This window comes from Budorcas taxicolor, chromosome 6 (assembly GCF_023091745.1).
Source record: "Budorcas taxicolor isolate Tak-1 chromosome 6, Takin1.1, whole genome shotgun sequence".
NCBI classification, from domain to species: domain Eukaryota; kingdom Metazoa; phylum Chordata; class Mammalia; order Artiodactyla; family Bovidae; genus Budorcas; species Budorcas taxicolor.
The window spans coordinates 67217799-67239953 of NC_068915.1; the positions used below are offsets into that span (position 1 = coordinate 67217799).

A 22155-nucleotide genomic window follows, 5' to 3' on the forward strand; every position below is an offset into this window, starting at 1 on the left:
GCATAGTCCTAACCCCTGGTAGCCTCCTCAGGTGTGCTGTAAGAATTCTGCCAGGGCCAAGCAGCGGCGCCTGCCCTACCCACTCTGTGCTAAGCCCCTGCATATCAGCGCCCCTTTTAACCCTTCGGAAATTTTTTTCTAAGGAAAGATGGATACTGCCATCTCCCACTTCATACTCAGAAGTATACCCCTTCCCTTGCTTTCTGCAGCTCAATCTCTCCATGGGACTATGAGCAAGTTGGCCAAAGAAGATCAACTCAAACTGTCAGGTTTATTTATTTTTTTGGCCGTGTGACATGCGGAATCTTAATTCCCGACCAGGAATCCATGCCCACACCTCCCACCGCCCCCACAGCCCTCCCCGTGTAGGAAGCATGGAACTTTAACCACTGAACTGCTAGATAAGTCCCTCAAATTGTCGGCTTTACACTTGAGTTTTTGTTCTCTGTTGTTTTGTTTTAGATGGCCTTTTGTGGGCAGAACCCTCCACCAGTCATATTTCCTGAGGGTTCCAATATTACAAAACTTAGCTTGGCCCCTCTAAACACATGAATTTTTTTACCACTGTTTCAGGCTTTTATAAGAGGATGAGCACCTGCTTTTGGCCCAGCAAATACCACAAGACTGGCAAATACAAAGGCCTTTCCTGACTGAGGAAGAGAAAAATACAAAGAAAAAAATATAAGATCTTTTTTTGTGAAGATTCTTTTAGGCAGTTGTAGCAGCCAAACACAAATTCTAATCTCAATACAAGCCGGTAACTTATTTTATTTGGAGCCTGAAATGATTAACCAGGCCTCAGAATTGTGGGTATTAAGATCTCATTTCTGTGGACCCCACTTTATGAACTGGGACCACATTCAACAAAGCTATAGTTCTGATCAATTTCTGAAAGCAAACTGAAAAATGAAATAAAGGAGGAGGGGACTTCCCCATCTGTCCAGTGGTTAAGACTTCACCTCTCAATGCAGGAGGTGTGGGCTTGATCTTTTTTTTTTGTTTTTTTTTGGGGCTTGATCCTTGATTGGGGAGCTAAGATCCTACGTGCCTTGCAACCGAAAAAAAAAAAAAAGGAAACATAAAACAGAAACAACATTGTTAATGAATTTACTAAAGACGTTTAAAATGGTTTACATTTAAAAAAAAAAAAAAAAAAAAGGAGAACAGATTTGATTCTGCCTGTCCCTAAAGCTTTCTCATTGATAGAGAAAATATTTATCTTCTTAAAAACAGTCTTAAGAACAGTAACTAGAGCTCTCATTATGCATTATAGACCAGCAGGATCTGAAAGACTAAAAAATATTCTCTTAACTAATCGGAGAAGGCAATGGCCACCCACTCCAGTACTCTTGCCTGGAAAATCCCATGGATGGAGGAACCTGGTGGGCTGCAATCCATGGTCACTAAGAGTCAGACACAATTGAGCGACTTCACTTTTACTTTTCACTTTCATGCATTGGAGAAGGAAATGGCAACCCACTCCAGTGTTCTTGCCTGGAGAATCCCAGGGACAGGCGAGCCTGGTGGGCTGCCACCTAGGGTCGCACAGAGTTGGACACCACTGAAGCGACTTAGCAGCAGCAACTAATCAGAGAAGATCCAAGCCCATATTCTCACAGCAAGAGTAAACAATGGAGGTTTAGTCTCACATTCACATGCAAGTAGTCAGTAAAACTAGACTATGGCTTTCAAGAGGAATTAGATGTAAGAAACTCAGAGGGAAAAAAAACAGGTCCTTTCCTCACTTAGTATATTCAAGCTCCTAGGAAGGGATAAAGAAAATAAGGAAAGAAAAGGAATTCACAGCACAAATCCTGTCCTAAGCAGTCATTTTTATGGCATTTGCAGGTTCTCCAGAAAGGATGCTCTCTTTCCCTAGAATAGAAACTCTAAATAGACACTGAAGTGTATGTTGAAGGAAGGAAAACAGGAGGCAGTGATGAGCAAATCAAAAGATGAATCAACTTGTGGCTCTTGGTGAGTATTTCCTAACGGTTCTTTGTGGCTTCTTTGTCTCTTCTATGATAGCTGTCACCGGGCAAGGAGGGAGAGACAAGAGGGAAAGGATAGAGGGAAAGGATGCTGAACGCATCCTATGGGAAAGAACGATGCACAGGGTGGGAATGTGAGGAAGCACACATGGTGAGGAGGAGAGCTACAGCTCTAGGAAGCCAGCACGTGCATCTCTCACGAGACTGGTACACAGATACCTACAGGAGGTCAGTTAGTTCCCCTTGGTCAAGGTACAATATATCTCTAGAAACAACATCCAGGATTTGTAAGTAACTTGTCATTCCTTTCTTAGATATCAAAACCCTAATGGGAATGAGGGTTTCAGATTGGCTAGTCACTTCAAACACTTAAAGGGACAGGACTTCATGGTGGTGTCTGAATCGAGGGGAAAAGTAGATTTAGGGATGCTCAGTCCTTTCTGGAAAGGAAGGATCCTAGCCAAGCTTCTTGGGGAGGGTGGGCTGGGTAAATTATAAAAAGGAGGCAACAGGTATAAATTAACAACAACAACAAAAAAATGAAAACAACCAATCAATGACCTATAAATCTTAACCAGTTTTCAATTTGGGCCTTGCCTTCTGGATCACCCGTGAAGTCTTGCCCTGGACTATTCCCGCCTAAGGGCCCTTGCATTTCTGTCACCTTCTTCCTTTAAAGTGCTTCCATCAGGAACATATTCCTGACAACCACAGTGAGTCCAGTTTCTTTCCTGCAGCACTTCTGCTGGTTCTGTCCTCCCCCAACTGGGACCTGATGTAGAGGTGAGAACCAGGGTGCTGACACCCCGGGAGCTGTAGGTTGGCAGTCCTGAGTCCAGCCCAGGGGACAACCATTGCCTGGGACTCCTCCTGCCCCCAAACAAACAGCAGAGGGGCTCTTGATTCAGTTCAGTTCAGTTCAATTCAGTTCAGTCGCTCAGTCGTGTCCGACTCTTCGTGACCCCGTGGACCACAGCACGCCAGGCCTCCCTGTCCATCACCAACTCCCAGAGTTTTCTCAACTCATGTCTATTGAGTCGGTGATGCCATCCAACCATCTCATCCTCTGTCATCCCCTTCTCTTCCTGCCTTCAATCTTTCCCAGCATCAGGGTCTTTTCCAATGAGTCAGTTTTTCACATCAGATGGAAAAAGCATTGGACTTTCAGCATCAACATCAGTCCTTCCAAAGAACACTCAGGACTGATCTCCTTTAGGGTAGACTGGTTGGATCTTCTTGCAGTCCAAGGGACTCTCAAGAGTCTTCTCCAACACCACAGTTCAAACACATCAATGCTTCGGTGCTCAGCTTTCTTTAGAGTCCAACTCTCACATCCATACATGATTAATGCAAAAACCATAGCCTTGACTAGACAGACCTTTGTTGGCAAAGTAATGTCTCTGCTTTTTAATGTGCCGTCTAGGTTGGTCATAACTTTCCTTCCAAGGAGCAAGCATCTTTTAATTTCATGGCTGCAGTCACCATCTGCAGTGATTTTGGAGCCCCCCAAAATAAAATCTGTCACTGTTTCCACTGTTTCCACTGTTTCCGCATCTATTTCCCATGAAGTGATGGGAATGGATGCCATGATCTTAGTTTTCTGAATGTTGAGCTTTAAGTCAACTTTTTCACTCTCCTCTTTCACTGTCATCAAGAGGCTTTTTAGCTCCTCTTCACTTTCTGCCATAAGGGTGGTGTCATCTGCATATCTGAGGTTATTGATATTTCTCCCGGCAATCTTGATTCCAGTTTGTGCTTCATCCAGCCCAGCGTTTCTCAGTAGTATGAGCTGAAAGAGGGCATCAGAGGGCAGACAGCCTAAACCCACAATCACAGAAACTAGCCAATCTAGTCACATGGACCACAGCCTTGTCTAACTCAGTGAAACTAAGCCATGCCGTGTAGGGCCACCCAAGACAGATGGGTCTTGGTGGAGAGTTCTGACAAAATGTGGTCCACTGGAGAAGGGAATGGCAAACCATTTCAGTATTCTTGCCTTGAGAATCCCATGAACAGTAAGAAAGGCAAAAAGATAGGACACTAAAAGATGAACTCCCCAGGTTGGTAGGTGCCTAGTATGCTACTGGAGATCAGCAGAGAAATAACTCCAGAAAGAAAGAAGAGACAGAGCCAAACCAAAAACAACAATCCAGTTGTGGATGTGACTGGTGATGGAAGCAAGGTTGGATACTGTAAAGAACAATATTGCATAGGAATCTGGAATGTTAGGTCCATGAATCAAGGCAAATTGGAAGTGGTCAAACAGGAGATGGCAAGAGTGAACATTGACATTCTAGGAATCAGTGAACTAAAATGGACTGGAATGGGTGAATTTAACTCAGATGACTATTATATCTACTACTGTGGGCAAGAATCCCTTAGAAGAAATGGAGTAGCCATCATAGTCAGTGAAAGAGTCTGAAATGCAGTACTTGGAGGCAATCTCAAAGACGACAATCTCTGTTTGTTTCCAAGGTAAACCATTCAATATCACAGTAATTCAAGTCTATGCCCTGACCAGTAATGCTGAAGAAGCTCAAGTTGAACAGTTCTATGAAGACCTGTAAGACCTTTTAGAACTAACACCCAATAAAGATGTCCTTTTCATTATAGGAGACTGGAACTCAAAAGTAGGAAGTCAAGAAACACCTGGAGTAATAGGCAAACTTGGCCTTGGAGTACAGAATGAAGCAGGATAAAGGCTAATAGAGTTTTGCCAAGAGAACGCACTAGTCATAGCAAACACCCTCTTCCAACCAACCTCATCAAACAACACAAGAGAAGACTCTACACATGGACATCACCAGATGGCCAACACCAAAATCAGATTGATTATATTCTTTGCAGCCAAAGATGGAGAAGCTCTATACAGTTAGCAAAAATAAGACCAGGAGCTGACTGTGGCTCATATCATGAACTCCTTATTGCTCTTGATTCAGCAGCTGGCAAAAGGTTTTTTAATCTTGGAGACATTTAAGATGTATTACAAGACGGGCTCTAGCAAAATCTAACACCAACTGTGGCATGGAAAGACAGCAGGAGTCAGCACTGAGAACAGGTTTTTCATCTCTCATGCAGCCAGAACTGGCACCCTGCCACATGGTATCCCCAACCTTGGGCGGAAGCCAGCTGAGGGGGCTCCCACAACAAGTACCCTTAATCATGCAGAGGTGGAGTCAGGCACCCAAAAAATGCATGGCAACGCATCATAAACTTCCTAAAACACTTATGTATAATCCCGTGAGTCACAGAGGATAGTCTTACATTCAGATAAGGATTATCTGGTTTCCAAGCACTTCCCTCCTCAAATTATCAGTCACTTCTCTACCAGATCCCTTTAAAATCAGGTCCAAGTTTCTACTTTTAGCATCTTCCCTAAATTCTAAAGATATGCTCTATTTTCCTAAAACTTATTTCAGAGCAAAAACACTATTTTAGTCACATGTTTTTTATACCCTCATCTACTTCTAAAACACCTTTGAAGGGGTCACACCACTGGGAGCTATGACTTTTGAATCCGTCAATCCTTTTCTAAACTTTTAAGGTATACTCATGTTACAGGAAGTGACATGGACAGAGGAAACAGCTTTGTGTTGGAGGTGGTGGTGATGGTGTTGTTTTTAAAGAAGTGAATGAAGCATCAAAATACCACCTCAGAGTGACCACAAACAGTATTTGGTATATTTGAGCCTCTCACTAAAACCTGGCCACACACTGCTAGTGGGCGTATGAACAGCAGCCCACTTGCTTTCTCTGAAAAGTAATTTGACAGCATGCTTTAGAAGTCTTAAGAAGTTCAAAACTAGCCTTTAGCCCAGTACGTAGGTTTTTAAAGAGCTAGTTTAAAACAATAAGCAGAAAGAGGTATCCCAGTATTTTCACATAGCAAAGACGCCAAAACATTCATGCCACACAAATAAGAAAATGATTTTATAAATTACTGCACATATCCATGTGGCTATATGCCTGCTTGTACTCCTTAAGATCTCACACAGTGCATGATATATGCTAAGGTCTCAGTAAATATTTGAAGAGTGAAATATAGTACAATTATGAAAATGTTTTTGAAGAACATTTAACGGTATGAGGAAATAATATACTGTTAAGTGAATTAAACAGGATATAAAATAGTATATACAGCATGATTCTGTTTTTTTTTAAACAGTAAAAAGATTGAAAGAAAATATACAAATGTTGACGGAGTTCAGATCTAGCTGATTTATAATTTTTCCTTATTAACATTTTTCATATTTTCAAACAATTTTAAAACAATAATCACATATTATTATAGTTAGAAAAAATACACAATCAAATGCTTTTTTAAAGGCAACTCTAGAAAACTGTATTTTCATTTCTTAAATGAATGAGCAATGAGCTGTATTTCAAAGCCAGTTAAGCTGTGATTTGTTTAAAATCAATTATATTCACTTCTGTAACTTGATTCACACATAGTATGTTCAGGTGAAGTGTATAATAGAAACTAATTCTTACAGCATCATTTACCATCTTAGACAACTGAGTTAAAAATAAGTTGGTATCACCTTATAAAGACGGTTAAAGATAACCATTAGTCTCCCAGATGCCTCACATAATTAGGAAAAGAAAAACAATGTCTGGTTCTCCACATTCACAAAATAATCTTTTACTTACTCATATTGATCTAAGTTGTTTGATTTCTTTCCTGTCACATAATTACTTGGGATATATCCTTCACTCCTAGAAATGAGAAAAATACTTTAGATAAACTGAAATTACTTAACTGACAGAGTATTAAGAGGAAAATTACTGCCCTTCTGTAATAATTAAAGTATAATATTGCCTAAAGCTTATAAGAAAGATTGGCTGACCCTCAATAAGTCAATATATCTGCAGTATTTGATGCTTTACAAAGGACTTCCTCATTGGATCCTTACAAAAATTCTAAGGTAGGTAGACATTCTTGTACCCACTTTTTGGTGGGGGAAACCAAAGCTTAGGAAGACTGAGACTTTCTCAAGGGCTCAGAACTAGTCAGCAACAGGGTCAGAATGTGAATTCTGAACTTGTGACTCAGTTCAGAGCCCTTCCTAACGTTCTATGGTGCTTCTCTTGAATTCACACTTTCTGGGGATGTTTTAAAGAAACCACCACTTCAGGAAAGTGGCAGTGTTGGATGAAAACAACTGCCACTGCAACACCGCGACAGTCTGTGCAGTGCACGCATTCACAGAGTGTAATCCCTAACATCTACATCAGCATCATCTGGTCACTCGGTAAATGACAAATTCCTGGGTCCTACTCAAGAGACATGAACTGAGGAGGCCTGTGTGGGGCCAGGGAACCTTGCATTTTTACCCTAGATGACTCCTGTGCACATTAAAGTTTAAGGAGCAATCAGAGTAGGTAGAATCTTGGCTGGAGCCAAGTATTTCAGCAGAAAAAGAGATATATGTATAAAATTTCTGAGTAAAAATGCTGTAATTCTGAATTTGAACTGTTAGTGACAATTCATAATATATGCACACATGAGTGTATATATGTGGCTCTGTGCACTAAGAAAGGCCTAGAAGCAAGGACAATCCAGCAGCAATAGAATCCTAGTACCCCACCTGTTGTCTTTAAATATTATTTCATATGAAAAGGAGCCAGAACTCTATGGGGAAATGGCAAAGTGCAGGTTTGACCAGGAAAAACACAAGAATGAAACTGAGCTTTTTTATTTTATTCAGAAAGCAAGGAAGCTGAGAAAGATAAGCTAAAAGGATCCCTAACAAAAATAGCTACCATTGACGCATGATGGGACAATCCAAGCAAAAAAGAATAATGACTGCAATAGGAAAAAACCAAATAGGAAACTATCCATGCTTCTCCTTCTGTTTAGTCGCTCAGTCATGTCTGACTCTTTCCAACCGCATGGACTGTAGCCCACCAGGCTCCTCTATCCATGGGATTTCCCAGGCAAGAATACTTGGAAATGGATTGCCATTTCCTTCTCCAGGCGATCTTCCTGACCTAGGGAGTGAACCCACGTCTCCTGCATTGATTGGCAGGTGGGTTCTTTACCACTGAGCCACCTGGGAAGCCCAAAAGTATCCATAATAACACTTTTAAAAGTATTGGTTACCACTGTTATCAGCAGAGGAAGCTTGGTCATCAGAATTAGAAAAATCACCATTTTGCTATCCTTAGTGAAATAATCGATCTAAGCAATAATCATCAATGGATGCTAAAATCATTAAGTGAAACATTGACGAAGAATTTTATGATGGAGGAATAAAGTTGACAAACATACCTGCATAACCTTGGCATCATAAGAAGTGGAACCACCAGATATACGGGACATAGATACATATTAAACAACACCATGTGGAAGAAAATAGCTTAATCTAGATTGTGGCTCACTATAGAGAAAAAGATCTGGTTTCATCAATAAATCAAAAATGGGGGAAGAAAAGGACAGGGATTGTTGTAGAATAAAAGAGAGACATGAGACATATCAGCCAAAATGCATTGTCTGGACCTTGTTTTAATCTTGAGTAAACTGTAAAATTACAGATTAGAGCTAATCAAGGGAAACCAGAATTAAACCTGGGCCAGAAGGGCCCCTGTTCTGACCTCACACTTTCAAGAGAATGCTAAAATCCACCATTCCTCAGCTGGACCATCATCTGAAACTATGGCCTCAGAATTCGCTGCCTATTGCCAAGTCCTACATGGGCCTTTCCAAGGGGTTTCATTCTCTGAAAACCAAATGATGCTGCTTGCATGCACTCCTCCAGCCCAGGTCCAGGCAGTGACCAAGCTGGGAGGTGGCTTTTGCCAACCAAATGGACAGAATTTGGATGTGTAGCTGGGAGATGCACATGGTGCATGTGAGACGGAACCAGGGACAGAAGGGAAGGGAGAAGGGCGATACCCTGGGGAGATGGCCAGCCCTCTGCGCACTGTCACATTCTGGCACGGAACTCCAAGCCAAACCTTGCTTTCCTTGTCATTTTGAAGGTATGTTTGTCAAGTTGGAGGATAAATTATATCTTATTCACCAGTTTGTCAGCTTGACTTATAAATATTTAAATATTTGATATCTGGGCTTTTATTTGTACTCTTCTTCTAGGGAAAATTATTATTCTGTTACAATGTTGGGGTTCCCTGGTGGCTCAGACGGTAAAGAAACTGCCTGCAATCAGGAGACCCAGGTACAATCTCTGGGTGGGGAAGATCCCTTGGAGAAGACAATGGCTACCCACTCCAGTATTCTTGCCTGGAGAATTCTATGGACAGAAGAGCCTGGTGGGCACAGAAAGTCAGACATGGCTGAGTGACTAACACACACACACATGATAATGACACAGCAGTTGTTTTAAAAAATCTTTCGCAATTAAACTTGAGGGTGAAATTTCACGATGATTTGAATCTACTTTTAAATACTCAAAAAAAAAAGGAACAGTTGGGAAGATTTTTTTTTTTAATGGGAAGATTTTAAAATTATGACTGACCAGTTTCTGAAGTCAAGTGGCAAGAGGCTCCATTAAACTATTACATATCTTTTGGATATGTCTATAATTTAAAAAAAAAATCTTGTTTGGCAAAAAAAAAAAAAGCAGTGATGATCTTCCTGTAAACACAGATGAACAGGTTTCCATAAAGGTACTAATGCACAGCACTCAGGAGATGTACCACTACTAAGAAGTGAGCAGCAGACACGGGCCCTGCCCAATCCAGAAGCTTCCATTGCTTCTCCAGCAGTGACCCTGCAACTGGGGGTGGGGCAGGAGGTAAGAAAGTGGATTTGCATGAAGGGACCAGTCCATTCTGAAGGAGATCAGCCCTGGGATTTCTTTGGAAGGAATGATGCTAAAGCTGAAACTCCAGTACTTTGGCCACCTCATGTGAAGAGTTGACTCATTGGAAAAGACTCTGATGCTCGGAGGGATTGGGGGCAGGAGGAGAAGGGGACGACAGAGGATGAGATGGCTGGATGGCATCACCGACTCAATGGACGTGAGTCTGAGTGAACTCCGAGAGATGGTGATGGACAGGGAGGCCTGGCGTGCTGCGATTCATGGGGTCGCAAAGAGTCAGACACGACTGAGCGACTGAACTGAACTGAACTGAATGCTCTAATCAGGACAAAAAGTCCTCCTCTTCTTATTCACAGGAACTCAGAATAAAAACAGGGTTATACTACAGAGGTAAGCACAGGATACAGAGCTTTCCTAATGAAGCTTAAGATACACCCCCCCCCCCGCAATGTTTATCATATTTACCCATTATTTACCAGTAATAAGATTGAAAGGATTATTCTCTTTAAATCCTATTCAGTATAAATAATGTTTTTTTTAAACTTCTTGAATGTATGTATTTTAGACATAGGCACACACACACATACATATAGACAGACACACACTCACATTTTTTCTTTCTACAACCAATCTAAGATTACTTATTTACTTTGAGGGGGAGGGGGACGGGAAGAGACCTAAAATGTCATTTCCCCCAAGATAAAAACAATCAAATTCAAACATACAATGGGTGAGAAATAGACCAGTGTAATGGATTCTAATATCTGGAAAGAAGTGGTTGATCCATTTACATTATTGAGTCACTAAGAATACACTGTGCTACTAAAAGGTAATAATGTATATTCTCATTTATGGCTGCTGAACTGGTCTCCACTACATAACAGTTACAGATCATCATCTTCTCACTCAGTATTTAACTCCCAGCCACCCACTGTGTATCGTCCACAGGGAGGGAATACCTACCCGTATTTATCTCTTGCTTTCCACCAATGAACATCATTCTTTTCCAATATGATATACTCCTGGCCTCTCTCTAGTCTGAGATCATGTGCTTCCGTCGCTTGGAAATCATACATGGCTACAACTATTTCTTCACCATTTTCTTCTTCAGGCGGAATTGGTGGAGGCGGCCTTCGCTAAGAAATGGAAATGTGAAAGTTTAGTCTTCCATGTGAAACTGGGTGTGAAGTAAAACACTAAGCCACTGCATACTACCACAGAATAAACTCTACCTGAAATAAGCTGCGGACTCTCCGCACATGAGTTTGAGGATATTGATGCTACTGGGCCTCTCATGGGTTTCAGAATACAGGACAAGAGCAAAAACTGCCTTTAAATATCAAAAGGATCCTTCTCGGTGTCAGGATTAACTTACCAGAGAGAGGCAAGGGTAGAATGTGAGTAGAAATAACGATTAGAAGCAGATCCACCATTTAACGGCCTACAATGGGAAAAAGACCTACTTTCGTCAGGTCTCCCACTTGAAGGAATCTACTTCTTCATGCCTACTATGTGCAAGGTACACTCTAAGTACATAGCTGGCATATTTCTTCTCATTTATTCTTTTTTTTTTTTTTTTTAAATTGAAATATATAGTTGGGCTTCCCTGGTAGCTCAGCTGGTAAAGAATTCAACTGCAATGCAGAAGACATCAGTTTGACTCCTGGGTCAGGAAGTTCCCCTGGAGAAGGGATAGGCTACCCACCCTAGTATTCTTGCCTGGTGAATCCCCATGGACAGAGAAGCCTGGTGGGCTACAGTCCGTGGGGTTGCAAAGAGCTGGACATGACTAAGCAACTAAGCACAGCATAGCACATAGTTAGCTTACAATGCTGCATTCGTTTCTGGTATACAGCGAAGTGATTCAGTATATACTCTCTTTCATATTGTTTTCATTATGGTTTATTATAGGATACCGAATACAGCTCCCTATGCTATAGAGCAGGACCTTGCTGTTTATCTACTTTATATATAATAGTTCCTATCTGCTAATCTCAAACTCCTAATTTACCCCCATACCCCGCCTTCCCCCTTGGGTAACCCTAAGTTTCCTTCCTCTGTGAGTCTGTTTCTGTTTTGCAAATAAGTTCATTTGCATCCTCATTTATTCTTAGCACTAATTCCATAAGCATATATAATTTCCACTTTATAACTAAGGAATCAATGGTTTAAAGTCACCCACATCAGATTCGTGCTGGATCAGGTCCCTCCCAAGTCCAAAGTATATGTGTTTTCTACCATACTCCACTATTCATAGGTGTATCATTAAATCACTAGAGTCATTCCTTTGTCATAATACTGTGGTCTCAAGACTGAAATATTCCTCTAAAGTCCCACACTGCTTGAATAATATTCAAAGCCAAAATACAGGCAGAATGCCAGATGATAATAGGGCCCCCAGTGATGATTTCTGATACACTTAAATAAATATTATTTGACACCAAAAAAAATCAAGTTAAGCCATAATCTATCCATTTCTGAGGAGAAGACAGTGGCACCCCACTCCAGTACTCTTGCCTGGAAAATCCCATGGATGGAGGAGCCTGGTGGGCTGCAGTCCATGGGGTCCCTAAGGGTTGTACACAACTGAGTGACTTCACTTTCACTTTTCACTTTCATGCATTGGAGAAGGAAATGGCAACCCACTCCAGTGTTCTTGCCTGGAGAATCCCAGGGACGGGGGAGCCTGGTGGGCTGCCGTCTATGGGGTCACATAGAGTCGGACACGACTGAGGTGACTTAGCAGTAGCATCCATTTCTGATATGATCCATGCAGGAGGCAACATCACAGGACTGAACAAAAACACACTTGGTAAACACATGCTTAAAAAAGTTAGGGGCTTCCCTGGTGGCTCAGACAGTAAAAAAGCTATCTGCAATGTGGGTTCAATCCCTGGGTCAGAAAGATCCCCTGGGGAAGGGCATAGCTACTGACTCCAATGTTCTTGCCTAGAAAATCCCACGGATAGTGGAGCCTAGCAGGCTACAGTCCATGGGTCGCAAAAAGTTACACGTGAATGAGTGACTATCTCTTTCATCACTTCCGAAAGTTAAAGACCACCTACTTTCTTTATTTCTGGTGCTGGTGTTGGAGGTAGTGCTTTTCTTATACCTAAAAATACAACAACAAGATGGGTTAAAATGCCGTCTAACAATGATCAACAGTTTTAAGGAAAAGTAAACATAACAAGAAGTCCACTCTGACCTCTCACTCTGGTGCATGTTGCTTGCAACACTATTTCAGAACAGATATCTTGAACGGACTGTAAATGCCATAGGGATTGAGGTCATGTGTTATTCATTGTAAGCAAATGGGATTACATCAGAACCAAAAATCTTCTGCTCAGCAAAGGAAAACCATCAATAAAATGAAAAGGCAACCAACAGAAGGGGAGAAAATATTTGCAACCCACATATCTGAGAAGGGGTTAGTATCCAAAATATTCAAGGAACTCATACAACTCAATAGTGAAATAATAACTCAGTTAAAAGTGGACAAAGGACCTAAAGAGATTTTTTTTTTTAAAGAAGACATACAAACAGCCAAGAGGTACCTTAAAAGGTGCTCAGCATAACTAATCATTAGGAAAATGGAAATTAAAACCAGGAATAAAATACCAACTCATATGTACTAGGATAGCAATTATAAAACCCACATGTGAAAGTGGGCACCCTTGTCTTCCCGACTTTAGGGGAAATGCTTTCAATTATTCACCATTGAGGATAATGTTTGCTGTGGGTTTGTCATATAGCTTTTATTATGTTGAGGTATATTCCTTCTATTCCTGCTTTCTGGAGAGTTTTTATCATAAATGGATGTTGAATTTTGTCAAAGGCTTTCTCTGCATCTATTGAGATAATCATATGGCTTTTATTTTTCAATTTCTTAATGTGGTGTATTACATTGATTGATTTGCAGATATTGAAGAATCCTTGCATCCCTGGGATAAAGCCCACTTGGTCATGATGTATGATCTTTTTAATGTGTTGTTGGATTCTGATTGCTAGAATTTTGTTAAGGATTTTTGCATCTATGTTCATGAGTGATATTGGCCTGTAGTTTTCTTTTTTTGTGGCATCTTTGTCAGGTTTTGGTATTAGGGTGATGGTGGCCTCATAGAATGAGTTTGGAAGTTTATCTTCCTCTGCAATTTTCTGGAAGAGTCTGAGTAGGATAGGTGTTAGCTCTTCTCTAAATTATTGGTAGAATTCAGTTGTGAAGCCATCTGGACCTGGGCTTTTGTTTGCTGGAAGATTTCTGATTACTGTTTCAATTTCCATGCTTGTGATGGGTCTGTTAAGATTTTCTATTTCTTCCTGGTTCAGTTTTGGAAAGTTGTACTTTTCTAAGAATTTGTCCATTTCTTCCAAGTTGTCCATTTTATTGGCATTTAATTGCTGATAGCAGTCTCTTATGATCCTTTGTATTTCTGTGTTATCTGTTGCGATCTCTCCACTTTAATTTCTAATTTTACTGATTTGATTTTTCTCCCTTTGTTTCTTGATGAGTCTGGCTAATGGTTTGTCAATTTTATTTATCCTCTCAAAGAACCAGCTTTTGGCTTTGCTCTCTTTTGTTTCTTTTGCATTTATTTCTGCCCTAATTTTTAAGATTTCTTTCCTTCTACTAACCCTGGAGCTCTTCATTTCTTCCTTTTCTAGTTGCTTTGGTGTAGAGTTAGGTTATTTATTTGACTTTTTTCTTGTTTCTTGAGGTATGCCTGTATTGCTATGAACTTTCCCCTTAGCACTGCTTTTACAGTGTCCCACTGGTTTTCTGTTCTGTTTTCATTTTCATTCATTTCTATGCATATTTTGATTTCTTTTTTGATTTCTTCTGTGATTTGTTGGTTATTCAGCAGCGTGTTGATCAGCCTCCATATATTGGAATTTTTAATAGTTTTTCTCCTGTAATTGAGGTCTAATCTTACTGCATTGTGGTCAGAAAAGATGCTTGGAATGATGTCAATTTTTTTCAATTTACCAAGGCTAGATTTATGGCCCAGGATGTGATCTATCTTGGAGAAGGTTCCATGTGCACTTGAGAAAAAGGTGAAGTTCATTGTTTGGGGGTGAAATGTCCTATAGATATCAATTAGGTCTAACTGGTCTATTGTATCATTTAAAGTTTGTGTTTCCTTGTTAATTTTCTGTTTAGTTGATCTATCCACAGGTGTGAGTGGAGTATTAAAGTCTCCCACTATTATTGTGTTATTGTTAATTTCCCCTTTCATACTTGATAGCATTTGTCTTACATATTGCAATGCTCCTAGGTTGGGCGCATATATATTTATAATTGTTATATCTTCTCCTTGGATTGATCCATTTCCTCTAAAGTCAGGAACAAGACAAGGGTGCCCACATTTACCACTACTATTCAATATAGTTTTGGAAGTTTTGGCCACAGCAATCAGAGCAGAAAAAGAAATAAAAGGAATCCAAATTGGAAAAGAAGAAGTAAAACTCTCACTGTTTGCAGATGATATGATCCTCTACATAGAAAACCCTAAAGATTCCACCAAAAAGTTACTAGAGATAATCAATGAATATAGTAAAGTTACAGGATATAAAATTAACACACAGAAATCCCTTGCATTCCTATACACTAATATGAGAAAATAGAAAGAGAAATTAAGGAAACAATTCCATTCACCATTGCAACGAAAAGAATAAAATACTTAGGAATATATCTACCTAAAGAAACTAAAGATCTATATATAGAAAACTATAAAACACTGGTGAAAGAAATCAGAGGACACTAACAGATGGAGAAATATACCATGTTCATGGATTGGAAGAATCAATATAGTGAAAATGAGTGTACTACGCAAAGCAATCTACAGATTCAATGCAATCCCTATCAAGCTACCAATGGTATTTTTCACAGAGCTAGAACAAATAATTTCACAATTTGTACGGAAATACAAAAAACCTCGAATAGCCAAAGCAATCTTGAGAAAGAAGAATGGAACTGGAGGAATCAATCTGCCTGACTTCAGGCTCTACCACAAAGCCACAGTCATCAAGACAGTATGGTACTAACACAAAGACAGAAATATAGATCAATGGAACAAAATAGAAAGCCCAGAGATAAATCCACGCACCTATGGACACCTTATCTTTGACAAAGGAGGCAAGAATATACAATGGTGAAAAGATAATCTCTTTAACAAGTGGTGCTGGGAAAACTGGTCAACGACTTGTAAAAGAATGAAACTAGAACACTTTCTAACACCATACACAAAAATAAACTCAAAATGGATTAAAGATCTAAAAGTAAGACCAGAAACTATAAAACTCCTAGAGGAGAACATAGGCAAAACACTCTCCAACATAAATCACAGCAGGATCCTCTATGATCCACCTCCCAGAATACTGGAAATAAAAGCAAAAATAAACAAATGGAACCTAATTAAGATTAAAAGCTTCTGCACAACAAAGGAAACTATAAGCAAGGTGAAAAGACAGCCTTCAGAATGGGAGAAAATAATAGCAAATGAAGCAACTGACAAAGAATTAATCTCAAAAATATATAAGCAACTCCTGCAGCTCAATTCCAGAAAAATAAACGACCCAATCAAAAAATGGGCCAAAGACCTAAACAGACATTTCTCCAAAGAAGACATACAGATGGCTAACAAACACAAGAAAAGATGCTCAACATCACTCATTATCAGAAAAATGCAAATCAAAACCACAATGAGGTTCCATTGCACGCCAGTCAGAATGGCTGTGATCCAAAAGTCTACAAGCAATAAATGCTGGAGAGGGTGTGGAGAAAAGGGAACCCTCTTAAACTGCTGATGGGAGTGCAAACTACTACAGCCACTATGGAGAACAGTGTGGAGATTCTTTCAAAAACTGGAAATAGAACTGCCATACAACCCAGCAATCCTACTGCTGGGCATACACACCAAGGGAACCAGAATTGAAAGAGACAAGTGTACCCCAATGTTCATTGCAGCATTGTTTATAATAGCCAGGACATGGAAGCAACCTAGATGTCCATCAGTAGACAAATGGATAAGAAAGCTGTGGTACATATACACAATGGAGTATTACTCAGCCATTAAAAGAATATATTTGAATCAGTTCTAATGGGGTGGATGAAACTGGAGCCTATTATACAGAGTGAAGTAAGCCAGAAAGAAAAACACCAATACAGTATACTAAGGCATATATATGGAATTTAGCAAGATGGTAACAATAACCCTGTATGAGAGATAGCAAAAGAGACACAGATGTATAGAACAGTCTTTTGGACTCTGTGGTAGAGGGCGAGGGTGGGATGATTTGGGAGAATGGCATTGAAACATGTATAGTATCATATGTGAAACGAATCACCAGTCCAGGTTCAATGCATGATACAGGGTGCTTGGGGCTGGTGCACTGGGATGACCCAGAGGGATGGTATGGGGAGGAAGGGGGGAAGGGGGTTCAGGATGGGGAACACATGTACACCCGTGGTGGATTCATGTTGATGTATGGCAAAACCAATACAATATTGTAAAGTAATTAGCCTCCAATTAAAATAAATAAATTTATATTAAAAAATTTTTAAGAACAAAAACCAACAAACCAAAAAAAACACCCCACATGTGATATCAAATGCTGATACGGATGCAGAGAAAAGAGAACTCTTGTGCACTGCTAGTGAGAATGTAAATGATGTAGCCACTGTGGAAAATAACATAGAAGTTCCTCAAAAAACTTAAAAATGGAACTACCAGATGATCCACCAATCCCACTTCTGGGTATATACACAAATGAAAGGAACTCAATACCTCGAGGAGACAATCTGTACTCCCATGGTCACGGCAGCATATTTTACAATAGCCAGGAATAGAAACAAACTGAGCATTCACCAACAGAGGACTGGATACAGAAAAAGCAATGTGTGTGTATATATGTACATATATACACAATGGAATATTCAGCCTTAGAAAAAGAAGGAAATCCTTTCATTTGTGACAACACGGATGAAGCTGGGGGGCATAATGCTAAGTGAAATAAGCAAGACAGAAAAGGACAAATAGCACATGCTGTAATTTATATGGGGAATCTTAAAAAAAAAAAAAAAAACTCATAGTAGAATAATGGTTGCCAGGGGATGCAGGGTGGGGAAAATAGAGATGTTGGTAAAAGAATACAAGTTTACAGTTATTCAATGAATAAGGTATGTTAATTATTACTCAATTTATATATATATATATATATGTAACAGGAGAACGAAATGGCAACCTACTCCAGTATTCTTGCCTTGAGAATCCAATGGACAGAGAGCCTGGCAGGCTACAGTCTATGGGGTAGCAAGAGTCGGACACAACTGAGCAACTAAGCATGCATGCACGCACATATACACACACATATATCGAGAACTAACACCCCCCAAAAAGATGTCCTTTTCATCATAGGGGACTGGAATGTAAAAGTAGGAAGTCAAGAAACACCTGGAGTAACAGGCAAATTTGGCCTTGCAGTACAGAATGAAGCAGGGGAAAGGCTAACAGAGTTTTGCCAAGAGAACGCACTAGTCATAGCAAACACCCTCTTCCAATAACACAAGAGAAGACTCTACACATGGACATCACCAGATGGTCAATACTGAAATCAGACTGATTATATTCTTTACAGCCAAAGATGGAGAAGCTCTATACAGTCAGCAAAAACAAGACCAGGAACTGACTGTGGCACAGATCATGAACTCCTTATTGCAAAATTCAGACTTAAATTGAAGAAAGTTGGGAAAACCACTAGACCATTCAAGTATGACCTAAATCAAATCTCTTATGATTATACAGTGGAAGTGACAAATAGACTCAAGGTATTAGATCTGATAGGCAGAGTGTCTGAAGAAGTATGGATGCAGTTTCATGACATTGTACAGGAGGCAGTGATCAAGACCATGCCCAAGAAAAAGAAATACAAAAAGGCAAAATGGTTGTCTGAGGAGGCCTTACAAATAGCTGAGAAAAGAAGAGAGGCAAAATGCAAAGGAGAAAAGGAAAGATACACGCATCTGAATGCAGAGTTCCAATGAATAGCAAGCAGAGATAAGAAAGTCTTCCTCAGTGATAAATGCAAAGAAATAGAAGAAAACAATAGAATGGGAAAGACTAGAGATCTCTCAAGAAAACTGAGATAGCAAGGGAACATTTCATACAAAGATGGCCACAACAAAGGACAGAAATGGTACGGACCTAACAGAAGCAGAAGATATTAAGACGTGGCAAAAACACACAGAACTATACAAAATAGATCGTCATGACCCAGATAACCATGATGGTGTCATCACTCACCTAGAGCCAGACATCCTGGAGTGCCAAGTCAAGTGAGCCTCAGGAAGCATCACTATGAACAAAGCTAGCGGAGGTGATAGAATTCCAGTTGAGCTATTTCAAATCTTAAAATATGATGCTGTTAAAGTACTGTACTCAATATGCCAGGAAATTTGGAAAACTCAGCAGTTTTCATTCCAATTCCAAAGAAAGGCAATGCCAAAGAATGTTCAAACTACCACACAACTGCACTCATCTCATACACTAGCAAAGTAATGCTCAAAATTTTCCAAGCTGGATTTAGAAAAGGCAGAGGAACCAGAGATCAAATTGCCAACATCCTTTGGATCACAGAAAAAGCAAGAGAGTTCCAGAAATACATCTGCATTGTTGACTATGCCAAAGCCTTTGACTGTGTGGATCACAACAAACTGTGGAAAATTCTGAAAGAGGAATACCAGAACACTTGACCTGCCTCTTGAGAAATCTGTATGCAAATCAAGAAGCAACAGTTAGAAGTGGACATGGAACAACAGACTGGTTCCAAATTGGGGAAGAAGTACATCATGGCTGTATATTGTCACCCTGCTTATTTAACTTAAATGCAGAGTACATCATGTGACATGCTGGGCTGGATGAAGAACAAGCTGGAATCAAGACTGCAGGGAGAAATATGAATAACCTCAGATGTGCAGATGACACCACCCTTATGGCAAAAAGCAAAGAGGAACTAAAGAGCTTCTTGATGAAAGTGAAAGAGGAGAGTGAAAAAGCTGGCTTAAAACTCAACATTCAAAAAACTAAAATCATGGCATCTGGTCCCATCACTTCATGGCAAATAGATGGGGAAACAAGGGCAACAGTGACAGACTTTATTATTTTTTGGCTCCAAAGTCACTGCAGATGGTGATTGCAGCCATGAAATTAAAAGACACTTGCTCCTTGGAAGAAAAGCTATGGCCAACCTGGACAGCATATTAAAAAGCAGAGACGTTACTTTGCCAAAAAAGGTCCATCTAGTCAAAGCTATGGTTTTTTCATTAGTCATGTATGGATGTGCGAGTTGGACCATAAAGAAAGCTGAACACCAAAGAATTGATGCTTTTGAACTGTGGTGTTGCAGAAGACTCCTGAGAGTCCCTTGAACTGCAAGAAGATCAAACAAGTCAATCCTAAAGGAAATCAGTCCTGAATATTCATTGGAAAGACCTATGCTGAAGCTAAAGCTCCTATACTTTGGCCACCTGATGTGAAGAACTGACTCATTGGAAAAGATTCTGATGCTGGGAAAGACTGAAGGCAGGAGGAGAAGGGGACAACAGATTAGGGGTTGGCTGGATGGTATCACCAACTGGATGGACATGAGTTTGAGCAAGCTCCAGGAGTTGGTGATAGACACAGACGCCTGGCATGCTGCAGTCCACGAAGTAGCAAAGAGTCCGACACAACTGAGTAACTGAACTGAACTGTGTATGTATATATAAAACAGGAAAAAAGATAAAGTCTAAGGATCTAGTATATAACATGGCAACTATAGCTGATAGCTTTGTAATGTAAATTGAAGTTTTCTAAGAAAATAGAACTTAAATGTTTTCATACACACACACACACACACACACACACACACAGGTAAACACACAAGGTTTTAATTAGCTCAATGAGAAGAACCTTTTCCAATGGATAAGTATATCCAATCACCTCACTGTAAATTTTACAGATGTTGCAATTTTGTTAATTATACCTCAGTAACACTGGGGGGAAAGGAGAGAAAAAGTGCTGACAGTCCTTCCTTAGGTTCACACTTACCCTTACAAAATATACCTACCCTGAAAGTCTGAAGGCCATATTTAACCAACGGCAAAATCAAAAACATGTCACTTTCTCCCTTTACCAATAATATGTACATCCTGAGCACAATATAGTTATAGAATAAAATGAATACTTACTACTTTCAAAAAGATTATATTTTTCACATCCAGGTGCTAGTTTTTCAGTTTGTCTGCAACACTGATAACTTCCATCTGCCCAAAATTTAGGATGGTATTTAATCATAATATTATTGTTGTTCTTTATTTCTGTAATTCAAAGATACATTAAACGATCAGTGAAATAAAGCAAAGATGACAGAATGTTTCCTTGAATAACACTGTTGATCACTCTTTCCCAAATTCATTGTTATTGTTTAGACATGAAGTCGTGTCTGACTCTTTTGTGACCCCATGGACTGTTTATTATGAGGAAATCCTCATAACATAAAATTAAACACTCAGAAGATGCATACAGTTCTCTTTTGCCTCCTTTTTTTGGTGAGGCACCCTTGTGCTAACAAAGTGAAGCAACCTCTGCTACACTGTGATGGATCAACACAAAAGTCAGCCCATCACCATTTTGTTCTTCAGAGAAAGCAATAAGGATTATGCAGGACAAATTACAAGTGAACATTCTTCACGTAGAAGTCAATTCCTCCACATCAAGTGTTGACTACACAATTTCTTGGAAAATACTAAATCCTGCTATCATAAAAGCCCAGTGCTTAGTCACCTCCAAATGTATTATATATTAAATGAAAGCTTGTTTTTCTTAAAAACTATGTATAAGCCACTAGAAGGAAGCAGATTATAAAAAAAGGAAGTTATCTTCGATGTGTGTCACTTACAGGAAAAGAATGACCTTGGAGAAGCATTTATTGTCGATTAAAAGATTATAAATGTAAGATAGTTCTGTCCTAGTGATAAGAATGTTATATTCTGAAATTATGTACAGATTAATATTTCATGATATGAGTTTACCTTCTTTTAACTTCTTTACCCACCGGTCCCTGCTTTGTGCACTAGGTGCAAAAATGTAAAGTGTGTTAGCATCATGCACAACCTGAAATAAAACAAAAAATGGAACAGGTCAGAAATAGCACTCCTACCTAGCACAGAGCCCTTGGTACTATCAGTTCAGTTCAGTTTAGTTGCTCAGTCGTGTCTGACTCTTTGTGACCCCATGAATTGCAGCACGCCAGGCCTCCCTGTCCATCACCAACTCCCGGAGTTCCCTCACGTCCATCAAGTTGGTGATGCCATCCAGCTATTTCATCCTCTGTCGTCCCTTTCTCCT

At 39.8% G+C, this 22155-nt stretch overlaps 1 protein-coding gene across 1 annotated transcript in view; it reads right to left on the bottom strand.

The window, feature by feature from the left end:
- TEC (tec protein tyrosine kinase) overlaps positions 1-22155 on the bottom strand; it is a 141941-nt gene that overhangs the window by 23267 nt on the left and 96519 nt on the right. The window contains exons 4-8 of the mRNA XM_052641863.1: positions 21840-21921; positions 20997-21125; positions 12838-12884; positions 10736-10908; positions 6642-6707 (exon numbers count right to left, since the gene is read on the bottom strand). Coding sequence (XP_052497823.1) covers positions 6642-6707; positions 10736-10908; positions 12838-12884; positions 20997-21125; positions 21840-21921 — 497 coding nt within the window. The remainder of the gene's footprint in view (positions 1-6641; positions 6708-10735; positions 10909-12837; positions 12885-20996; positions 21126-21839; positions 21922-22155) is intronic.